Genomic DNA, 21,342 nt, shown 5'->3' with positions numbered 1-21,342 from the left:
TTTTTTATAAAGTGAACATATAAATTTAAATGTAACATGTAACCTTTTATGTGGAATCGCTTTCAAGATACATTCACCCACTGTGTTGGTACATATCAAGTAAACCAACGAATAAGTGTTGGTACCACGGCCTTAGAACTACAGGTCTGGACACTTGTCTATCTTGCCATGCATTCAACTTGACCCCCTTATTGACTGATTTAGTTCATGAAACGGCCGCTGGCGCCACAAGACAGTGGTCCGGTTTTAGCGTGTTGACAATAGGAATTGTTTTATATAAATCAGAAATACTCGTTTGTCAAGAAGGGTAGTTGTTTTATATTTTTGACGTTTATTATTTATATTAAAAAAGTTATGTATGCGCACCAAACTGAACATTGAAGTGTGCAAGTTTTGAGTAATGTTGATTTTTCTGTTAGGGGCGGGATGGTGGAGAGGTTATTGGAGGCAGTTTTTGAAGTAATGTGAACCTTCTAATTGTTTTAACCAAGTTCAAATAATTCATCGTGCTGTACAATGCCAAATCGCACTTTTGCTCCAGGTTTTAAAACAAATTGCGACCGTTTATTTGACAAGTGTCGTGTTCAGTGCACCCAAACATCAACAACGCCGATTGTTGTGGCAGGCAGCAATTCCGAGGAAGGACTTTATATTAAAAAGTAGTAATTTCGTAGGCGAGAAACATTTCATTGAAGCTGCATTGCTACATAAGTATTTTGTAATTATTTCTTGCTGATTTGTGTACATGTAATATGTTTATATATCTATACATATTTACCATGTAGGGTTATGAAAATTAAATTCTAGTGAGTTTATTTGTCTATAGTTTCTGTAAACGAGTTATGTTATCTATTAGTTCAGTTTTTCCTTCGCAATATTTTGTTTGGTATATTTATCAAACAACTTGAAAAATGTACATGAAAATGTTGTCTCATGATTATCATAAAAATGAACACTTTAAAAATTGATAATCAGTACACTAGCTAAAATTTACTTTTTATTCAAAATAACATAGTAGCTCAAATAACCCTATTATTTGCAACCAAAGTACTAACAGTTATTTAGTGATAAGTCGACTGTTTCCACAGTTGCATAATACCTTCAGGGCTGTCAAAATAGTGGCAAGTAAGCTATACGTATAGGTTTATTATGTTTTTTCGTAGAAAAGTTACTATGTATAAAGAACTCAATAGAGGGATTGTCTATCATCTGCAATCTCCTGGATCAGGTCTGTGGTGCTTAGACACGTAGAAAGATGTTGGGATGACCCTTTGTTCATTATTAAATGAGAATACTCACCAATTTAATAGTAATGCACTGTTATAGGTTTTTTTTGTTGTGGATGTTTGTTAGAATTAATTGATGTTTTCGCACAGAAAATATGTCATGTGCAAATATACATTTAAGGCTGTTTTAGTTGTATATTTGCAAATTATGAACTGATGCACTAAAATATCAGTTCAAAAGAAGTTTTTTTTTATGAAATTAAAAATCTGTTATCAATGATAATAGATATTAAACTATCCGAATTTTTAAACCTTTAGGAAGTAGGTAGTGATGTAGTTGAATAATAAAATGTTTTAAAAATTCATAAACCTGAGTAGGGTTCATGGGTATTGAATGGTTTATTCTTCCTGTAAATAGTTAATCTGCTTTCTCTTTATTTTAAACTGCACACAAACGATTGAGCATAATATTTTTATAATAATTTTTAAAACAGACTGTGTTTTTGTATTTAAGTTCGGCAGGGAAAATTGGTTTAGTTCATTTCAAATTATTGTTCTAAAATCACTTACATGCTATGGAACTCGTCAATATTGTTCTGAAGATTGGTGATGGTGTTCTCGACAAATGATCGAACATTTTTTTACATAAATTTTATTAAACAAACAATATTTTTGTACCAATGTTCAGGGACAGCAGACTGGTGATTGGTTGATGCAATTTTGGGTTGGAAATAATTTGCTATCACTTAAGGAACTTTTCCTTTCATTTGACGCCGACCGCCAATGCTCCTCTGTCGCATAGACCGCTATGCCTCATCAACGTCTCGCAAAAGCGTGTGCACCGAACGCGCCCGTGCGCGCAGCAAAGTGCAGTTCGTGCGACGAGGCGAACGCCATACAACGAGTGCTACACCGGCGCAAGGATCCGGCCGGGTGTGGCATATCCTTCCGCCGCACTACAACAAATTGTTATAATTATGTTTTTCCACAGGATTTTATTAAACATTATTTTTTATTAATTAATAATTAAGTCTTTGCAAAATCATGTTTCAATGTGCGATTTGTCCCGAACCTGGCCGGTTCAGTTTCCCGCGAAATTCACACGTTTCCGCGGGAGGGCTGGCGGGGGAGGGGGGTCGCGCGCGGCGACACCGCTAGTGTCCTTCGAGAGCTCAACCAGGCCGGCAGCCTGCGCGCAACGCGGAACCTTCAACCTTTGCATTCACCGACATGTAGTTTTCCATAGTGTAATTTCTTTTCAACCTTTTGTACAGTTCCGCGGTCGGCCTAAATTTACCATGAGGTACTTAACTTAATTCAATCAGTGCTCCGAGATGAGTGTTTACGTCATACGTAAGTACTGTGGGGAGAGTATGTGTTTTTACGTCGGCGCTTCACGCCCAACCTAGCCTACAGGCTACTTAGTTTTGGCCCGCACGGGGCAGCCAGCAGGCGACACGTGCCATCCAACTTAATAACGATTCAGTCCCTGGGACACACCTAGACACCACGTAGAGTCGCCGGAGACACGGGCCTACGTGTTGCTAGCCCAGTTTATCAAGTGTAATGTGTTAGCGGAATAGTTGTTCGCCTAAGTGTAATTCGTCATGTCAGGGCTTATGTATCACCGTCGTACTGCAGTGCGCCACCAAACTTAATAACGATTCAGTCCCTGGGACACACCTAGTCACCACGTAGAGTCGCCGGAGACACGGGCCTACGTGTTGCTAGCCCAGTTTATCCAGAGCTAGGTATTAGTGCAGTGTATTGTGCTTCAAAATATCGTGTGCCATGTCAGTGTCTTTTGTAACTTTCGCGTCACGTATACGAGTCTGCCCCTCACACGCATAAGAATCGTGAGCCGCCACTGAGGAAGTGAGCTGCGCGTGTGACTAGTCGCGTCGGGCAAACCGTTACGGCCAGAACGGGCAGCACCATGTATTGGGCTGTGCTGTATTAAATTCACCAACTATCTGAAGAGGTTTTGTGTTATTATTCAGGCGTCCCGAGTGGCCTCAACAGCTCGGGGGGCCCTACTGCGTTGACCCCTACCTCTAGCCACAAGGCCGAACCCTCCCTGAGAACACGAACCGGACAAAAATTACGTTTAAATAATCAGAGGTAGCGGGGACGGCGTCACATTCTTAAATACCATTGTGCCATCAGGAACAAATAAGAAAGTGACTAATTTCCCAGCATTAATAACAATAATAATTGAAGGGGAAAAATAATGTTGGACACATAAAAATAGTTATTTTGTTATACCAGATACAGTTTTTTTTATAGACAGTTGGTACTGGGACTTAACATGTATTTCCACCTCCCCTTCCATTATCAAAGTTTTATGGAGTTCGGTTTTGACTGCGAGTGATGACGGACGTTCCTGCGCTTACTCGCGGTTAAGTTGGACAACTCGTTAAATGCAGTATTAGCGGAAGACATTGATTATGATCGTATGGAGGTAGTGTCGCGCAATGATGTAAAGCGGAAAAGCATAAGTGAAACCAGTGATCTGATTGAACGAACAAACAAATCATGCAAGCGTGACGTCCGTTTAAGTAATTCCTTGGGCGAAGACATGTCCGGCGACGGACGAGGCCGGGTGGCCGATCAACAACGTGGAAGTGGGTATGTACCAGGTGGGAGCGCACGTTACCCTGATACCTGTAGCGGTCCTTTCATTGTAGTAGTGGAATCCCTTGATAGTAATATTGGAAACTTGCACCCGATTTCTTTAGGTAAAAGATTGCACCCTAATCGTTATATATTGCAAATCCAACAAGCAGGTCCAAAACGGCTGAAAATGTACTTTAGTACGGCGACAGCTGCCAATCAATTTCTGGACTCTGATACTCCAGGCAAGATGAACCTGCGAGCGAGCATCCCCATGGGTCTGACGAGGAAACAGGGTATCATATATGGTGTTCCTTTGGATGTTAGTATGGAAGAGGTCCTCGACGGATATGAAAGCGCTACCCATAAACTCCTGCATGCGGAACGTCTCACCAAGCATATCCAACGCGATGGGCAGGATCTTCGGGTACCCATCAAGCTCCTCAGTCTCACCTTTGAAGGGCAAACGCTGCCTCCATATATTAGTATTTTTAAAGAAATATACAAAGTGACCCCTAAAGTCCAGAGCGTTACCATGTGTTATCAGTGCCACCGATTTGGTCACACTGCCAAAAACTGTCGTTCCACGACGCCTCGGTGTGCTACCTGCCTTCTTGTCCATGGACAGGCCTGCCCGACAGTTGGTACACCACAATGTGTTAACTGCCGGGGACCACACTCGGCACTCAATAAAAAGCTCTGCCCCATGTGGGAACGTGAACGTGAAATCAAACGGCTAATGGCTTATCATAATCTTTCGTATGCAGATGCGACAAAGAAGTTACCACCCAGTCCGTGTGTACCGGAACAACAGGTCCATTATCCTATAATAGGGTTCCCTGTTCTGCAACCCCATCTCCCACATACAGTTTCCACCTACAACAGTACACCTGCAGAGGTTCCCGCACCACAGCCGACGTTTGCTCACGTGACCCAAAGCACCATGCGACGTAAGACTGTGCCTACACGGCCCGATGGCTATACCACTTGTTACAAGGCGATCCCACCCGTCATTCCGCTGGACTCCCACACAAATGGCGACATTCGCCAATATTACGCGCAGTTCCGTCCTGAAGTGCCAGACATCACTATCGGACCAGTACACAATCCACACGCAGGTGAACACAACCTTGAACAACCGCCATCTACCCCTACAGGCACCGAGCACACTGTTCCTAATGAGAAAGTCCAGAATATCGTCGATATGATTGAGGGCTTGGTCAGCACTGCAAAGACAGATCATACGTTCGCCGTCAACAAGGATACCTTGATGGAGGTTCTCCTCCGCATTTTGAACCTATAATTTAATCTTCTTGTACCATCTCACTTCCTTTCAACCTTAAGATACTACAATGGAACGCTAGGTCATTGATCGCTAATCGATATCCCATGGAACACTATCTACACCTACACAACGTCGATATTATATTGCTATGTGAAACCAGACTTACGGACAAATATACAGTCAGGATACCAGGATATCACCTATACAGATCTCACAAACCTGACCGGGGTACTGCTATTTTCGTGAATAAAAATTTTAGTGTAGCGGAAATATCGATTCAATATCCACCCCGTGCTGACAATATTGCTTTGGCTCCAGGGAGTAAGAGTATAAGTCAAAATATTGAATTTTTTTTTTCTTCGGATATTAGTATTTTTTAAGTAGCCGACTATGTGTGTCTAAGAGTATAAGTCTCTACTGTACTTTGTTTCCAGTGTAATAACGATTTGAACCTAACAGTCCAAGAGAAATAAAGTTCATTATGTTGGGTGTAAGAGTACAAGTCAACTTATACTGTTACACCCAAGTCAAAATTATGTTGGGTGTAAGAGTACAAGTCAACTTATACTGTTACACCCAAGTCAAAATTATGTTGGTACTGTTGCTTGTTTACTGACTTATACTATTGGGAACAACTTCTCCCAGCTGTTGGTTGTGGTTAGAATTTAACTTATAAAGTTATAACAATAGTAGAAGATTCTGCGTTATTTTTCACTATTCCTCTGATTTTTACATTATAATGTATAGTGTGTAGGAGAAATAATGTATAGCAGAGGAAAAAAACTTGTTGAACTTGTAAAAACGAAAATAGCTAAAGAGAATACCTCCAGTTTAAATGCAGGTAAGTGCTAATTAAATTTAGTGTGGTACTCCATTTATGTCTGTAACTGCAGTAAAATCTTTTGCATTATTACTTTTGTCTTTTATTTTATTTCAGATGTGATTGAAAATGTGAAAGACATACCTGTTGTAACAAACGACCGAATTGAGGTTAGGGACGATATAGATGAGAAAGGAACTGTGAATATCGCGGAATACTGGTCAGGTAAGGACAAAAGTTATGTTGCTTTTATAGTGCAGTTATTCTCATGTTATGATAGTGCCCATATTTTATTTGTTTATTTATTGCAGAAAGAAAAACAAACGAGGACGATCATGTCTTTGTTCAAGATACTAGGAACACAATTTCGAATGGTATGGATGAAGAAATTTCTAATGTGACTGAAGAACAACTCGTTAATGTTGATGGCACACAGCTACCAAACACCTCATCATACAATTGGGAACTTGATGAAGTTTTATTTGAAGTTGTTGTTGAGGACACAGGCCTTGCAAGTAAGTTACATAGTATGAGTTGGCATGTAAGCGTAGATGTAAAACTATTATTATATTGTAGTCTTTGGCTTTATTGTGTGGTTATACTTACGTCATTATTTTTATGTGTAGGTAATAATGAAGATGGAAGTTTGACAGTGCTCCAACCAATGGTTATTGAAGACATTGCAGATGCAAATAACAGAAATAAAGAAAATGAACCACATTATGAACAGAGTGAATTTTCCTATGATGTTGTTGATGAGGACAGAGGCCTTGAAAATACGCGGAACACATGGGCAGGTAAGAGAGTTGATACAAAACTAATCATTCTTTTAAAAGTCATTGGCATTATTGTGTGCTTGTAGCTAAAATAATTGTTTTACTTATAGGTAATAATGGAGATGGAAGTTTGACAGTGCTCCATCCAATGGTTACTGAAGACATTGCAGAAGTAAATATTGATAATGGAGAAATTGATCCAGATTATGAACCGATAGAAGAGAAAAGCTCAAGTGAAGATGATGTTTCCGTTAATGTTCCTCGCCAGAGGAAGGCTGGTCTCGGAGAAAAAGAAGACAATACACAAACAATTGAAGCTGAAGTGAAAAAATGTAGGTTTTCAAGAGCAAGAAAAAGAGAAAAGTGTGTAAACCGTAACAGAGGGGTGTCATACACAACTTTAAGCGGTAAAGTTGTCAAAGCTAGAGTAATGAAACCTCTTAGAGACTGTCGAGCAGAATGTAGAAAGAGACTTCCTGAAGACATAAGAGAAAGTATTTTTAAAGAATATTGGTCTCTTGGTAGTAGAGACAGGAGAGTAGCATATGTTGCCAGCCTTGTTGATACTATGGAAACCAAAACATCAAGAAAAAGAGCTTACAATCCTGATAAAGAGAAATTTAGAATGGTTACACATACGTTTCATTTTAAGATAAATGGGAAAAGAGAAAAAGTTTGTAGGGGATGTTTTATGAACACATTAGATGAGACACAAATGTTTGTAACTCTTGCAATCACCAACAGAAGTACCTCTACATCTGGTATCACACAGCAGGACAACAGGGGAAAAACATCACCTGGTAATGCAATTTCTGATGAACGACTGGATGAGGTTCGAAGGCATATACAATCATTCCCTTCTTACGAATCTCATTACACGCGAAGAACAAACAACAAGAAGTATCTTCCTTCTTTTCTGGATTTGAATACTATGTTCTCATTTTACAAAGAATCAACTTCTAATCCTGTGGGGCGTACTGTATATACTAGGGAGTTTAAGTCCTTGGGACTAGCCTTTAAAGCACCAAAAGTAGACACTTGTCATAGGTGTGACACATTACAAATGAAAGTGAAGCTAGCGAGTGGTGCAGAAGAAGAATATATAAAACAGGAAATATCTGTGCATCATGCAGAAGCTGATAAAGCATACCTACAGAAAGATCTCGACAAGAAAACTGCTAAAGATGATCCTAGCAAAAGGTGTTTTACGTTCGACTTACAACAATGTTTGCCCACACCTTTTGTTCAGTCGTCTGTGTCTTTTTACAAAAGACAGCTCTGGACGTATAATTTAACTATGCACGAAACTAGTAAACCATCTGTTCGTTGTTATATGTGGCATGAAGGCGAAGGTGCTCGTGGAGCAAATCAAGTTGCCACATGTGTATTGAGAGAGCTTTCTGAGTTACCTGAAGATGTAACGCACATTATTTTATATTCAGATACATGTGGCGGCCAGAACCGTAACTCGCATGTAGCAGCAATGTTTCTGTATTTGATGCAACAGAAATGTAATCTTCAGTTGGTGGACCATAAATTTATGGTGAGTGGGCATAGTCATATGGAATGTGACACAGACCATGCACTTATAGAAAAGCAGAAGAAAAAACTGCGCTTCACTGTGTCACACCCCCATGACTGGTACCAGCTTGTCAGAACTGTTGGAAGGAAAAACAAATTTGAAGTTGTAGAACTTAATCATCAGGACTTCCTCAATTTTGCTGAGCTGTACAAAACTAGTCTCTTTCTTAGAAAGAAGGATAGTTCAGGAGAACCCTTCAAGTGGACTGAGATGAGATGGCTCAGATACACTCAAGAACGACGAGTGATTCAATTTAAGAACACACTTGATGAAGACGCACCTTTCAGAGAAATTTGTTTAAAACGACGGAACCGCAGTCCAGATGAGCTGTTACATCCAAAGAAATGTTATAACTCCACACTTGCCATTTCCAAAGAGAAAAAGAAGGATCTCTTGGAGCTGTTGCCATTGATAGACACAGTTTTTCACAGCTTTTATTTAAACTTGAAAACTACTGTGGATGCAAGAGATGTACTTCCTGATATAGAGGAATTCAATGAATGAATATTTTTGCACTTTCCGGAGCTTTACCTTCCAAAGGTTTTTGTAATAAGTATACGAATGTTGTCAATTAATCATTTTCTTAGCAAAAAGTGTCATCTAATTTAAGAAAACCTGCAATATTCTCACCAGTATAAGTCATGTAATTAATGGTCTTAAGAGTACATGTCTTTAAACCTGCAGTGTTCTCACCAGTATAAGTCATGTAAATGATGGGCCCTAACAGTACATGTCATTTATTTAATCTTTAGCAATAAAGAAAGAAATATTGTTGTTGTAAAATGCTAATAAATCATTTACTAAGCATATGTAGCCATTTGGTTTATTTAAAATAATGGAAATTTGATATTGTCACTAATTTAAAATCTTTAAACCTCTCTCCTGAAAAATAGAAGTTTTTGACTTATACTATTACTCCCTGGAGCAATAGATTGATGCTGTCGCTATTCAGATTTATCACCGACACTTCGTATGGGCCATAGTGTCGCTCTATGTCCACCCCAACTCCTCCATTGATGCTGATACATGGGACCTTTTCTTCCGCCAATTTCCCACCCCTGTAGTGATAGGTGGGGATTTTAATAGCCACCATTCCTCTTGGGGTAATGCTTTTTGTGATGCAGCAGGCCGGACGTTGCTTGAATTTCTTCATACCTCGAGCTATATGGTCATGAATGACAAACGCCACACTCGGTTAGGTTGCTACCAACAACAATCTACTGCTATATACCTAACTCTCATTTCTACAGATCTCGCGGGGCAACTTACCTGGACTGTCTTAGAGGACAATTGGGGGAGTGATCATTTTCCCATATTGTTGACTACGCAGGTCTGCCAACCTTTACCTCCTCAACAGTCTCCAGCAACAGCCCAGTTTCGTACCCGTCAAGCTGACTGGAGTAAATTCCGCGGCCTTCTGGCCGATATCGCCCCTTTTGCGGTCATAGGCCCAGGAACGGTAAATGCATGTTACGACTATTTCTACACGCAAATCTTGCATGCCGCTCATCAAGCCATCCCTATAACGTGCCAGACCGCTTGTCGTAAACGTAAACCCACTTGGTGGGATGATAAATGTCAGACTACAAATACTGCACGCCTTATGGCCCTTAAAACTTATAAACACTGCTCCACTCTCAGTAACTACATCGCATTACAGAAAGCACAGGCGGTGGCGAAACGGACATGGAAGGGGGTGAAAAAGGAAAAGTGGCACGCCTTCTGCACATCGTTTTCGCGGTCTACTCCCCTGCCACAATTATGGAGGAAGTTTAAACAATTTCGGTCTAGCAAAGATTTCTCTTATGTGACTCCTATCCCTGATGTCATAGTACCGGCCTTTATGCGGCATATTGCCCCGGATTATGTTCCCAATGCAGATATCCATTTCACTCCGCCTAAGCCGCCCCTGAATAGGTATATAGATCATACTGCCTTAATTATGCCTTTTACGCAGCAGGAACTACAAACTTGTATACGTCATACTCCTAACACGGCGCCGGGACTTGATAAAATCCCATATGTGATGATCCGGAATCTCCCTGAGAACTGTACTTCATACTTATTACAACTATATAATCACATTTTCGTTCATGGTGTAACTCCGTTAGCCTGGCGGGAGTTCATCGTACTTCCTATTAAGAAGCAGAATAAACCGCTATTAGCCCCTACTTCTTACCGGCCCATTGCACTCCGCTCATGTCTTGCAAAGGTTTTTGAAAAACTATTGAAAAATCGGTTACAGTGGTGGTTGGAAAAGAATAAGCTCATCCGGCCTGAGCAGTTTGGATTTCGGCCAGGTATTGGATCACACGAGGCCATTCTATCCTTATTGTCCAAAATTCATGTTGCCTTCAAGCTAAAGAAAATATGTACCGCGCTCTTTGTCGACCTGGTATCCGCTTTCGATAATGTTAACTTGACTGTATTGTATGAGAAGTTGTGCCATATTGGAATTCCCACTCAAATTATTAAATGTGTACACGCTCTTTTTTCTGTCCGACACTATTACCCAATCACGTCACAGACTCCATCGTCTGCACGCATCGTCTATACTGGCCTTTCACAAGGCAGTACATTGAGCCCACTCCTGTTTCTTTTGTATACCCAAGACTTAGTTTATCACATTGGGCGTACTTCCTATAACATTACTTATGCAGATGATATCGTGATATGGGCCTATAATACAACATATCAGGGAGCTCAGGACACGCTGTGTGACACTCTCCACAGGCTTCAGGCATGGACTGATAGCAATGGATTAGAAATATCCCCAACGAAAAGTAAGGTCGTGTTTTTTACGAGGAAATATAAACCGCACAATTTTCCACCCTTCCAACTGCTGGGTCAACCCTTACCGATTGCGACAGAAATTAAATACCTAGGTGTGGTATTTGATCATCGTTTGACGGGTAAAGCCCACATTAAATATCTAACGCATAAATGTCGGAAGCGCATTGATCTGTTAAAAGCTCTAACACACCGCACGTGGGGTGCGGAGGTAAAATTATTAAAACTATTTTATGTTACCACTATTCGGTCGGTGCTCGATTATGGCTGTTGTGTTCTTTACAACCTCTCTCCCACCAGGAGTTATGAACTGGAGAAGATACAGAACGTTAGTATGCGGATCATTTTAGGTGCCTTCCCTTCGACGCCTATCTCATGTATGCAATTCGAACTGGGACTTTTGCCACTAACCCTCCATAGAAAGTGCTTCCTGGGGAAACTTTGGATACGCTCAAGGGCATCTCATGTTGCCGGTTATATGCGGGCGGTGGACAAACTGGATTTGGATATTCCGGACGCTCTTAAACGAGCAGAGTCCCATATCGTTTCTACGCCCTGTTTAAACAAATATACTTTAACATATGATATTACGTTTCAACCGCTGCGAACTCAGGTCATAGGTAGTAAGGGACAACCGTCATATCTAACCGCTCAGGAGTTCTATGAAAGCGTGAATCATGTGCATTTGCATCGAACTATATATACAGATGCTTCCAAAACCGACACAGGGGTAGGAGCTGCCTATTACGATAGTCACACTAAAACTACTGGCTTATATAAACTGCCCCCTATAACTACCATTTACTATGCTGAGGCGTATGCGGTATATAAGGCATTGCAATATGTGCTCCGAAAAAAAATTCACCAATCTATTATTGTGACAGATTCATATAGTTTAATTCAGTCTCTCAATTCCACCCCTCTTCCTCGAGAACCTGTGGTCTGGCTTATTAAGTAACTTACACTCACCTTGTGTAGAATTAACATCAGTGTACAATTTTTCTGGATACCTAGTCATATCGGGATTCACGGGAATGAAATGGTAGACCGCCTGGCCAATTTGGCTCGATGCTGTGGTAGTACGGTTCCGGCGGTATCATATAATGTCCTTCTCCCTTACCTCGACCGGCTCATTATGGAGGAGTGGGATGCCGTATGGCGACGCTATGCCAGGGATAACGCAACCGTTTACGCGTCCTTATATCGACATAGACCGGTCAGCACGGATATCGTCTTTGATAATCAGCCGCGTCACCTCGCTGTCTTATCATTTCGACTCCGATCCAATCATACTGCTGCCCCTGCCTATTTGCATAAACTCGGTATTCAAGACAATTCTGACTGCACATGTGGTGCTGTCCTGGCGGATGTTAATCATTTACTTTTTGAATGTCGTTGTGTCCGTTCGCGGGATAACCTCTATGCTCAACTTAAGAGTCTTAATTTGCCTTTGCCCATGGCGTACCCTTCCTTGTTGTTTACGTCTACTTGTGAGGTCTGTATCGTGCTGTCCCATTTCCTATTCGAGAATGACATCCACATATGAGTTAATGGTAACGTCCTTGGGTCCCCTGTCCTTGGTGACCGGTGTATTATATTGACATTTGACCTTATTCCATGGCCTTCTTTCCATTGGTCGATGGGCCTCGACCGAGAAGATAGTTAGCAATGAATAGTTCCTGCTAGGTATTCCTACTATGCCCCTCCGCCTACGTGCGCTCCGCCTGGTATATATTTCAGTTGGATCCCGCTGGTGTTGATCTCTAGAAGAGGTGGTTTTTTGCAGCGTGATATTGAAGACATCTGGTTGTGAGGGACCATAAGACGTGTTGACCACGTGCGAGTATAGTTCTGGTTGTGGGCGAAAGCCGTTAACCAAAAAAAAAAAAAAAAAAAATCAAAGTTTTATTACAGTTTCGTTTGTATTTTGGCCTGAAGACTATTAAGTTGTTAAGTATTTTCTATAGATCATAAATTATATATTAACAAAGTAAGTGTGCATGTTTTTCATAAAGATATTGTAACAGCTTGAAGAATCAAAAGCTTAGTAACAATGCTGTTCAGTTATATTTTAACCAAGCAAGATGGTAGGTACTGCATTTGTGTTATTGCAAATAATTGAGAGTTCTAGAAATATAAGAGTATATCTCCCAGTTGTAGGACTAAAAAATGTTTTTTTGTGTGAGTATCTATGAGTACCAACCCATGAGTACTCGTGCTTTTATCTTTGTAATTATGTAGTACATCTCCCTAAATAGTCTTAACATAATTTATTTTCTGTAAATATATAATATGATTTGTAATAAAATTTTCATTTCATAACATGTTTTTAAATAAGTACCTAAACTCATAAGTTTTTTTTATGCTAATAGCAAGTTAGGGCACATGGCAATAGTTTATAAAATTTTGATAAGTTATGTTCTGCTGATCTTTGTACTCTGCTCAAAATGTTTCACACCATGTAAACATGTCATCATTTTATTTATATTATAATATACTTATGTAAGTATCTTAAGATTATGTAAAATATTATTTTAATTGATAACATGTATTATTTGATGTATGTTTAATTGTAAAACGTGGCTTGTCCAGTACCATTGTGTATATTTCACTATACAGGAATAATAGCTCGGTAAAGTTCTATATTGTATATACCAACACCAACACCGGAAACAAGATGGCGCAAGGTGATGGGCAGAGAAAAATACTACCGCAACCAAAAACATCAAAGCAAAATGATAAAAAAAAAATAAAAAAACAATAGCAAATCATTTAATAAACACGTAGTATTATTACTAAAACCCGAAACCATTTTTTATTAAAATAATTAAGAGATAATGGTCAACCTAAATAAAAAATATTGCAAATGAAATCTTATAAATATATTAATTCATGGGAATAAAATTACCTAAGGATTGTCCGAACATAACACATGATTCCAATGTTAGCTAAAGGTATCCTTTACAATTTGTACCATCCACAATTTTAAGCTGGGCCGTGAGATCTTCTGTATATACTTTTACCAACAAAAAAGTGCGCCGAATGACTGAACTAACCTGCGCGAAATGTGCTCGAATTAAAGACTTTTTTCCTTAATTCTCAATCTAAAAAAAAAAGTTTCAAATAAGCATATGAAAGTGAAGGTTCTACCCAGCAATAAACCAGAAAATATTTAAGTTTGAAAAATAAGTACTTAAAAAACTCTAGCTAAACATGGACCATTGCATTCCAAATTTTTATTATAAATTTTAATTCATAGGGATCAAACTAAGGATTGTCCGAACATAACACATGATTCCAATGTAAGCTAAAGGTATCCTTTACCATTTGTACCATCCACAATTTTAAGCTGGGCCGTGAGATCTTCTGTATATACTTTTACCAACAAAAAAGTGCGCCGAATGACTGAAGTAGCCTGCGCGAAATGTGTTCCAAAATAATATTTTTTTTTCTTCATTCTCAACCGAGAAAGAAATGTTTTACAATACGTTTACCAATTTGAAAGTTCTACTCAACAATAAACAAGATAATATTTTAGTTTTAAGAATAACTACTTAAAAAAAAACACTTTTTGAACATGGACCACTGCAGCGAGATTTTTATTATAAATTTTAATTCATAGGGATCAAACTAAGGATTGTCCGAACATAACACATGATTCCAATGTTAGCTAAAGGTATCCTTTACAATTTGTACCATCCACAATTTTAAACTGGGCCGTGAGATCTTCTGTATATACTTTTACCAACAAAAAAGTGCGCCGAATGACTGAAGTAGCCTGCGCGAAATGTGTTCCAAAATAATATTTTTTTTTCTTCATTCTCAACCGAGAAAGAAATGTTTTACGATACGTTTACCAATTTGAAAGTTCTACTCAACAATAAACAAGATAATATTTTAGTTTTAAGAATAACTACTTAAAAAAAAAAAAACACTTTTTGAACATGGACCACTGCAGCGAGATTTTTATTATAAATTTTAATTCATAGGGATCAAACTAAGGATTGTCCGAACATAACACATGATTCCAATGTTAGCTAAAGGTATCCTTTACAATTTGTACCATCCACAATTTTAAGCTGGGCCGTGAGATCTTCTGTATATACTTTTACCAACAAAAAAGTGTGCCGAATGACTGAAGTAGCCTGCGCGAAATGTGTTCGAAAAAAATATTTTTTTTCTTCATTCTCAACCGAGAAAGAAATGTTTTACAATACGTTTACCAATTTGAAAGTTCTACTCAACAATAAACAAGATAATATTTTAGTTTTAAAAATAAGTACTTAAAAAAACTCTAGCTAAACATGGACCATTGCATTCCAAATTTTTATGATAAATTTTAATTCATAGGGATCAAACTAAGGATTGTCCGAACATAACACAATATTCCAATGTAAGCTAAAGGTATCCTTTACAATTTGTACCATCCACAATTTTAAGCTGGGCCGTGAGATCTTCTGTATATACTTTTACCAACAAAAAAGTGCGCCGAATGACTGAAGTAGCCTGCGCGAAATGTCTTCCAAAAAAATATTTTTTTTTCTTCATTCTCAACCGAGAAAGAAATGTTTTACAATACGTTTACCAATTTGAAAGTTCTACTCAACAATAAACAAGATAATATTTTAGTTTTAAGAATAACTACTTGAAAAAAAAACACTTTTTGAACATGGACCACTGCAGCAAGATTTTTAGGATAAATTTTAATTCATAGAGATCAAACTAAGGATTGTCCGAACATAACACATAATTCCAATGTTAGCTAAAGGTATCCTTTACAATTTGTACCATCCACAATTTTAAGCTGGGCCGTGAGATCTTCTGTATATACTTTTACCAACAAAAAAGTTCGCCGAATGTAGAAGTAGCCTGCGCGAAATGTGCTCGAATTAAATATTTTTTTCCTTCATTTTCAATCTAAAAAAAAATTTCAAATAAGCATACGAAAGTGAAGGTTCTACTCAGCAATAAACCAGAAAATATTTATGTTTGAAAAATAAGTTCTTAAAAAAACACTAGCTAAACATGGACCACGACAGCCAAATATTTATGATAAATTTTAATTCATAGGGATCAAACTAAGGATTGTCCGAACATAACACATGATTCAAATGTTAGCTAAATGTATCCTTTACAATTTGTACCATCCACAATTTTAAGCTGGGCCGTGAGATATTCTGTATATACTTTTACCAACAAAAAAGTGCGCCGAATGACTGAAGTAGCCTGCGCGAAATGTGTTCCAAAAAAATATTTTTTTTTTCTTCATTCTCAACCGAGAAAGAAATGTTTTACAATACGTTTACCAATTTGAAAGTTCTACTCAACAATAAACAAGATAATATTTTAGTTTTAAGAATAGCTACTTAAAAAAAAAACACTTTTTGAACATGGACCACTGCAGCGAGATTTTTATTATAAATTTTAATTCATAGGGATCAAACTAAGGATTGTCCGAACATAACATTTGATTCCAATGTTAGCTAAAGGTATCCTTTACAATTTGTACCATCCACAATTTTAAGCTGGGCCGTGAGATCTTCTGTATATACTTTTACCAACAAAAAAGTGCGCCGAATGACTGAAGTAGCCTGCGCGAAATGTGTTCGAAAAAAATATTTTTTTTCTTCATTCTCAACCGAGAAAGAAATGTTTTACAATACGTTTACCAATTTGAAAGTTCTACTCAACAATAAACAAGATAATATTTTAGTTTTATAAATAAGTACTTAAAAAAACTCTAGCTAAACATGGACCATTGCATTCCAAATTTTTATGATAAATTTCAATTCATAGGGATCAAACTAAGGATTGTCCGAACATCACACAATATTCCAATGTAAGCTAAAGGTATCCTTTACAATTTTTACCATCCACAATTTAGAGCTGGGCCGTGAGATCTTCTGTATATACTTTTACCAACAAAAAAGTGCGCCGAATGACTGAAGTAGCCTGCGCGAAATGTGTTCCAAAAAAATATTTTTTTTTCTTCATTCTCAACCGAGAAAGAAATGTTTTACAATACGTTTACCAATTTGAAAGTTCTACTCAACAATAAACAAGATAATATTTTAGTTTTAAGAATAACTACTTTAAAAAAAACGCTTTTTGAACATGGACCACTGCAGCGAGACTTTTATTATAAATTTTAATTCATAGGGATCAAACTAAGGATTGTCCGAACATAACACATGATTCCAATGTTAGCTAAAGGTATCCTTTACAATTTGTACCATCCACAATTTTAAGCTGGGCCGTGAGATCTTCTGTATATACTTTTACCAACAAAAAAGTGCGTCGAATGACTGAAGTAGCCTGCGCGAAATGTGTTCGAAAAAAATATTTTTTTTCTTCATTCTCAACCGAGAAAGAAATGTTTTACAATACGTTTACCAATTTGAAAGTTCTACTCAACAATAAACAAGATAATATTTTAGTTTTATAAATAAGTACTTAAAAAAACTCTAGCTAAACATGGACCATTGCATTCCAAATTTTTATTATAAATTTTAATTCATAGGGATTAAACTAAGGATTGTCCGAACATAACACATGATTCCAATGTTAGCTAAAGGTATCCTTTACAATTTGTACCATCCACAATTTTAAGCTGGGCCGTGAGATCTTTTGTATATACTTTTACCAACAAAAAAGTGCGCCGAATGACTGAAGTAGCCTGCGCGAAATGGGCTTGAATAAAATAATTTTTTTCTTCATTCTCAATCGAGAAAGAAATGTTTTACAATAAGTATACAATATTGAAGGTTCTACTCAGCAATTAACCAGAAACTATTTAAGTTTGAAAAATAAGTACTTAAAAAAACGCTAACTAAACATGGACCACGGCAGCCAGATTTTTATTATACATTTTAATTTACAGGGATCAAACTAAGGATTGGCCACACATAACTTCTTATTCCAGCATTAGCCCAATGTTTTCTTTACAATTTGTACCATCCACATTTTTAATCTGGGCCGTGAGATCTTCTGAATAAATACCTACAGCTGTTCTTTAGTATATTTCGTCACATTATAAGCAACGACATTTGTAAGACACAAAGTGTAATATTGAAAATCATTATAGTGTTGGACTAATATGTAACTATTTTTAGGAAACAACCGAAGTCATTAATGCAAGTTAATGATTCTAAATAAATAATTGCTTTCATAATAAGTCTCTTTTTAAGCGAGTGGTTTTGAGAGTAAACTATTGTGCACAACCACTGAAAATAAACTGTAAAATAAACAGTGAATTTAACCAATTATTGTGCTATTAAATATTTTTTTTTATAACTTACGTCTTCTTTCAGACCTGTAAGATGTGAACTACGGTCACATCATTACCATGGACAGTTACTTGCCGTCGGAGTGATTCACTCAGTTTCTAGTGTGAGGCTAAGTTACATTGCACGAGCGTCGGTGGGTCTGGCTACGTGAGGCTTGGTTTCATGTTACACCTAACGGCCGTGTTATAGCGACTGAGAAGACTGAGCGAGTATTGGAGATTGGAACCAGGTCTGCCAACTATCCACCTGCCTAGTGAGTCCCTACTCGCCTGAGGACCAAGGCGAGTACCACAACTTAAAGCGTCGTTTGCTGATCAGCAGTGGGTACCCTACACCCGGAGTCCAGGGAGAGGTTTGGAATTGGTACCGGGTCACCAGCGAGTAGCAGAGCCGCGAGCGAGTCGCAGTCCAGGCCGCTGGTTGTGGCTGATCCTGGGGTTGCGCCCAGGACCCAGATGAGGAGAGAGGACCAGGCACAAGCTCAGGCATTCCTGGACGAGATGAACAATCGCCTGGAGATGCGGCCATATCGCTGAGCCGCGAACCGAGAGGCAGTAGTACTGAGACGTGCAAAATACCCATTGCCCGCCCGAGTACCTATATTGGCGTCGACTGACTGGTCTCTTCGTGAACTAGCGAACTTAAAAAGGACTGAGGCTGCCTGTATTATTAGGACTGTTAGTGTTCAGAGGGCAGCCTGTCGTAATAATATATTAGTTATAAATGTAATTTTTATGTGGTTTATGTATTTTAATACTAGCTACACATTAGGTTTAATTAATAGCTCATCAAGGATGATTGCTCTTTAAGACCTGTTGTGTTTATCTTATGGCCAAGTTATGAGAGAGATTTGTCGTGGACTGGGAGCAGTGTATGGTTTTTGCCTACTCGTGCCTGAACTGAGTTTATTTTGTTACCAGAGTAGTGGCCAACGAGTCACCAGCAAACACGAGAGAAAGGGAATGCAGGCCATGTTGGAAATTATGTTTAAATTGTTTGTATTGTCATGGTTGAAATAATAACTAGCTCGAGTCCATTCTGTTGTGAGTGGCCGAAGCGCTGGCACTTGCTGCACTGCGTGTGGCACCGGACGCCTGTAGTCGTCCACTCTTATGAGCCGCCTGCGAGCTCGCGTAGGGTGCGGATGCGCTCAGGATCGCAGGCCTGAGGCGCCCTCGCTCTTCTGCCTGGTCCCGCGGTTTGCCAGAAACCACAATTTATAGACAGACAGTCGTAGGGCTGTGAATTCCTCCTGGAGGAAGTCGGTCGGGGTTTGTGCAGCACGAATCCCTCTGAAGGGGGCCCGAGTGTTGGGCGCCTTGACCGCGCGGTGATACTCGGCGATGGAGCCGTGACGGCCGCGGTTTTGGCACGTGTGCTTTTTTGAGCGCATGAAATCCCCGTGGGTACTGGTGCCCCTCGTCACTAGGGAGGGAGGGGGGCTGTCGGTCGTAGAGACCTCCCGACCATGGTAACCGGCTGCTTGCTCGTGCTCAGCCCTGAAGGGGCCTGGCAGTCCGTCATTGTAGTCGCGTCACTCATTGTTCGTGCGACGGTCGCCTATTCACTCAGGGCCACCACTGACCTTCCCCCGGGGCTAGTTAACTGCTAGTTAGACTAGGCTACAGGAAAGCTATATCCCTGGAAACAAAAGTTTGTGAAAACTTTGCCCAAAGATGAATTTTTGCACAGTGGTAGAGTCAACTATGCTAAATATATACCGAATGTTTACCGCTGTAGTCATTTAGAGTATCACCGAAAACGTGCAGTTACGTCCTAGATGACAGCGACTCACAACAGTCCATTAAAATGTTTCTTATTTACGCAGTTTTTAACATAGCCTCTCCATAAATGCATCAAAATAATCTAGAAACACTATTTCACACATTTATGTTAAAACATGTGCCAAATATTAGTATAAAAGGTATGATAGAAATCGATAAAGTAATAAAAAAAGTGTTTTTTTCTTTATCTCAGTCAATGACATAAAAATATGAATCACATTAAAATAAAGGGTCCGATGTAATAATTACCTTGAAAAATGTTCGTGCATATTTCGTAAGCTAAAATGTGACATATATCTGAAGAGGCTTGAGTAATTGATTAAATCGCTAGAACGATCCGAGTGTAGCAGTGTTGAGTACCTACGTATTGCGACAGTGCTACAGCTGCAAAGGCTGGGGTGACTTTCGCTCCCATGAAATCGAGGTTTTGTAACCTATGAAATATTCACCCCAAACTGAGATTTGGTACCGTTGTAATATCATCTTTTTCTAGTTACATGTTAAATTAACCTCCGCAAACCTTGTGCTTTACACCAAAAACGTAAAGTGAAACTTTGAATAATAGCTTCTTGAGTGCTCCACAATATTGCATTCCGTAAACGTTATTACTGTAGTGAACCAAACAAAATTTATCTAAATATATTATTCAACGTGATATAATTGAAAAATGTTTCATATTATGAAATATAATTATCAAATGAATGAAAATACAGATAACATAAACCTGAATGGACCGACTTAAAAGACGTTAGAAAAGATTGTTGCATGATTCTTAAGCATTAAAATGGTATATTGCTCTGACTCAATTGATCTGACCAGTGAAAGGTTCCGAGCGACGTAGTGTGTATTGTACTGCGGGAACCTAAAGTTGCTCGGGTTGGGGCAAATTTCGGTCTTAGGAAACTAAGGTTTTTAATGTAAGAATATATATATATATATATATAAAAGCTGTCTTTTTCAACAGTGGTAGAATCAACATTTTTTTTGTAACATATCAAAAGTTTTCTGCTGCAAACCTTGTGCATCACACAGAAAACGTGCGGTTATGTCGTGCTTAGATGTTGCGAAGGCCCTGCGTCGCATTAAAAGTGATGCGGTTTGTAATGACAAAATATCCATTAAAATGCTGGATATAATGTCACCATTTGTTGTATCTGTTATGGAGCACATTTTTAATGCA

The 21,342-nt window shown here is 38.8% G+C and overlaps 2 protein-coding genes across 2 annotated transcripts; both read left to right on the top strand.

Moving 5' to 3' along the window:
• The first annotated feature begins 3,581 nt into the window (after positions 1–3,581).
• LOC134541594 (uncharacterized) lies at positions 3,582–5,241 on the top strand. The gene has a single exon (XM_063385135.1). It carries the CDS (start codon positions 3,682–3,684, stop codon positions 5,140–5,142), a length of 1,461 nt encoding a protein of 486 aa, XP_063241205.1. The 5' UTR covers positions 3,582–3,681; the 3' UTR covers positions 5,143–5,241.
• Positions 5,242–5,489: 248 nt separating this feature from the next.
• On the top strand, positions 5,490–10,204 carry LOC134541549 (uncharacterized). The gene is made up of 3 exons (XM_063385063.1): positions 5,490–6,169; positions 6,256–7,920; positions 10,183–10,204. Exons 2-3 carry the CDS (start codon positions 6,869–6,871, stop codon positions 10,202–10,204), a joined length of 1,074 nt encoding a protein of 357 aa, XP_063241133.1. The 5' UTR covers positions 5,490–6,169; positions 6,256–6,868.
• The last annotated feature ends 11,138 nt before the right edge of the window (positions 10,205–21,342 follow it).

This window comes from Bacillus rossius, assembly GCF_032445375.1.
Source record: "Bacillus rossius redtenbacheri isolate Brsri chromosome 4 unlocalized genomic scaffold, Brsri_v3 Brsri_v3_scf4_1, whole genome shotgun sequence".
In the NCBI taxonomy this organism is placed as follows: Eukaryota; Metazoa; Arthropoda; class Insecta; order Phasmatodea; family Bacillidae; genus Bacillus; species Bacillus rossius.
The sequence above is the reverse complement of the archived record's forward strand: the minus strand, read 5'-3'. Positions and strand labels throughout refer to the sequence as shown.

Bases quoted from the DNA above. Each gene is read 5' to 3' on its own strand.
- LOC134541594 (XM_063385135.1), top strand. From the start codon at position 3,682: ATGGAGGTAGTGTCGCGCAATGATGTAAAGCGGAAAAGCATAAGTGAA.
- LOC134541549 (XM_063385063.1), top strand. From the start codon at position 6,869: ATGGTTACTGAAGACATTGCAGAAGTAAATATTGATAATGGAGAAATT. The intron at 7,921-10,182 runs GTGTTTTACGTT...TTCCCAATGCAG, and splicing joins AAAGATGATCCTAGCAAAAG to ATATCCATTTCACTCCGCCT.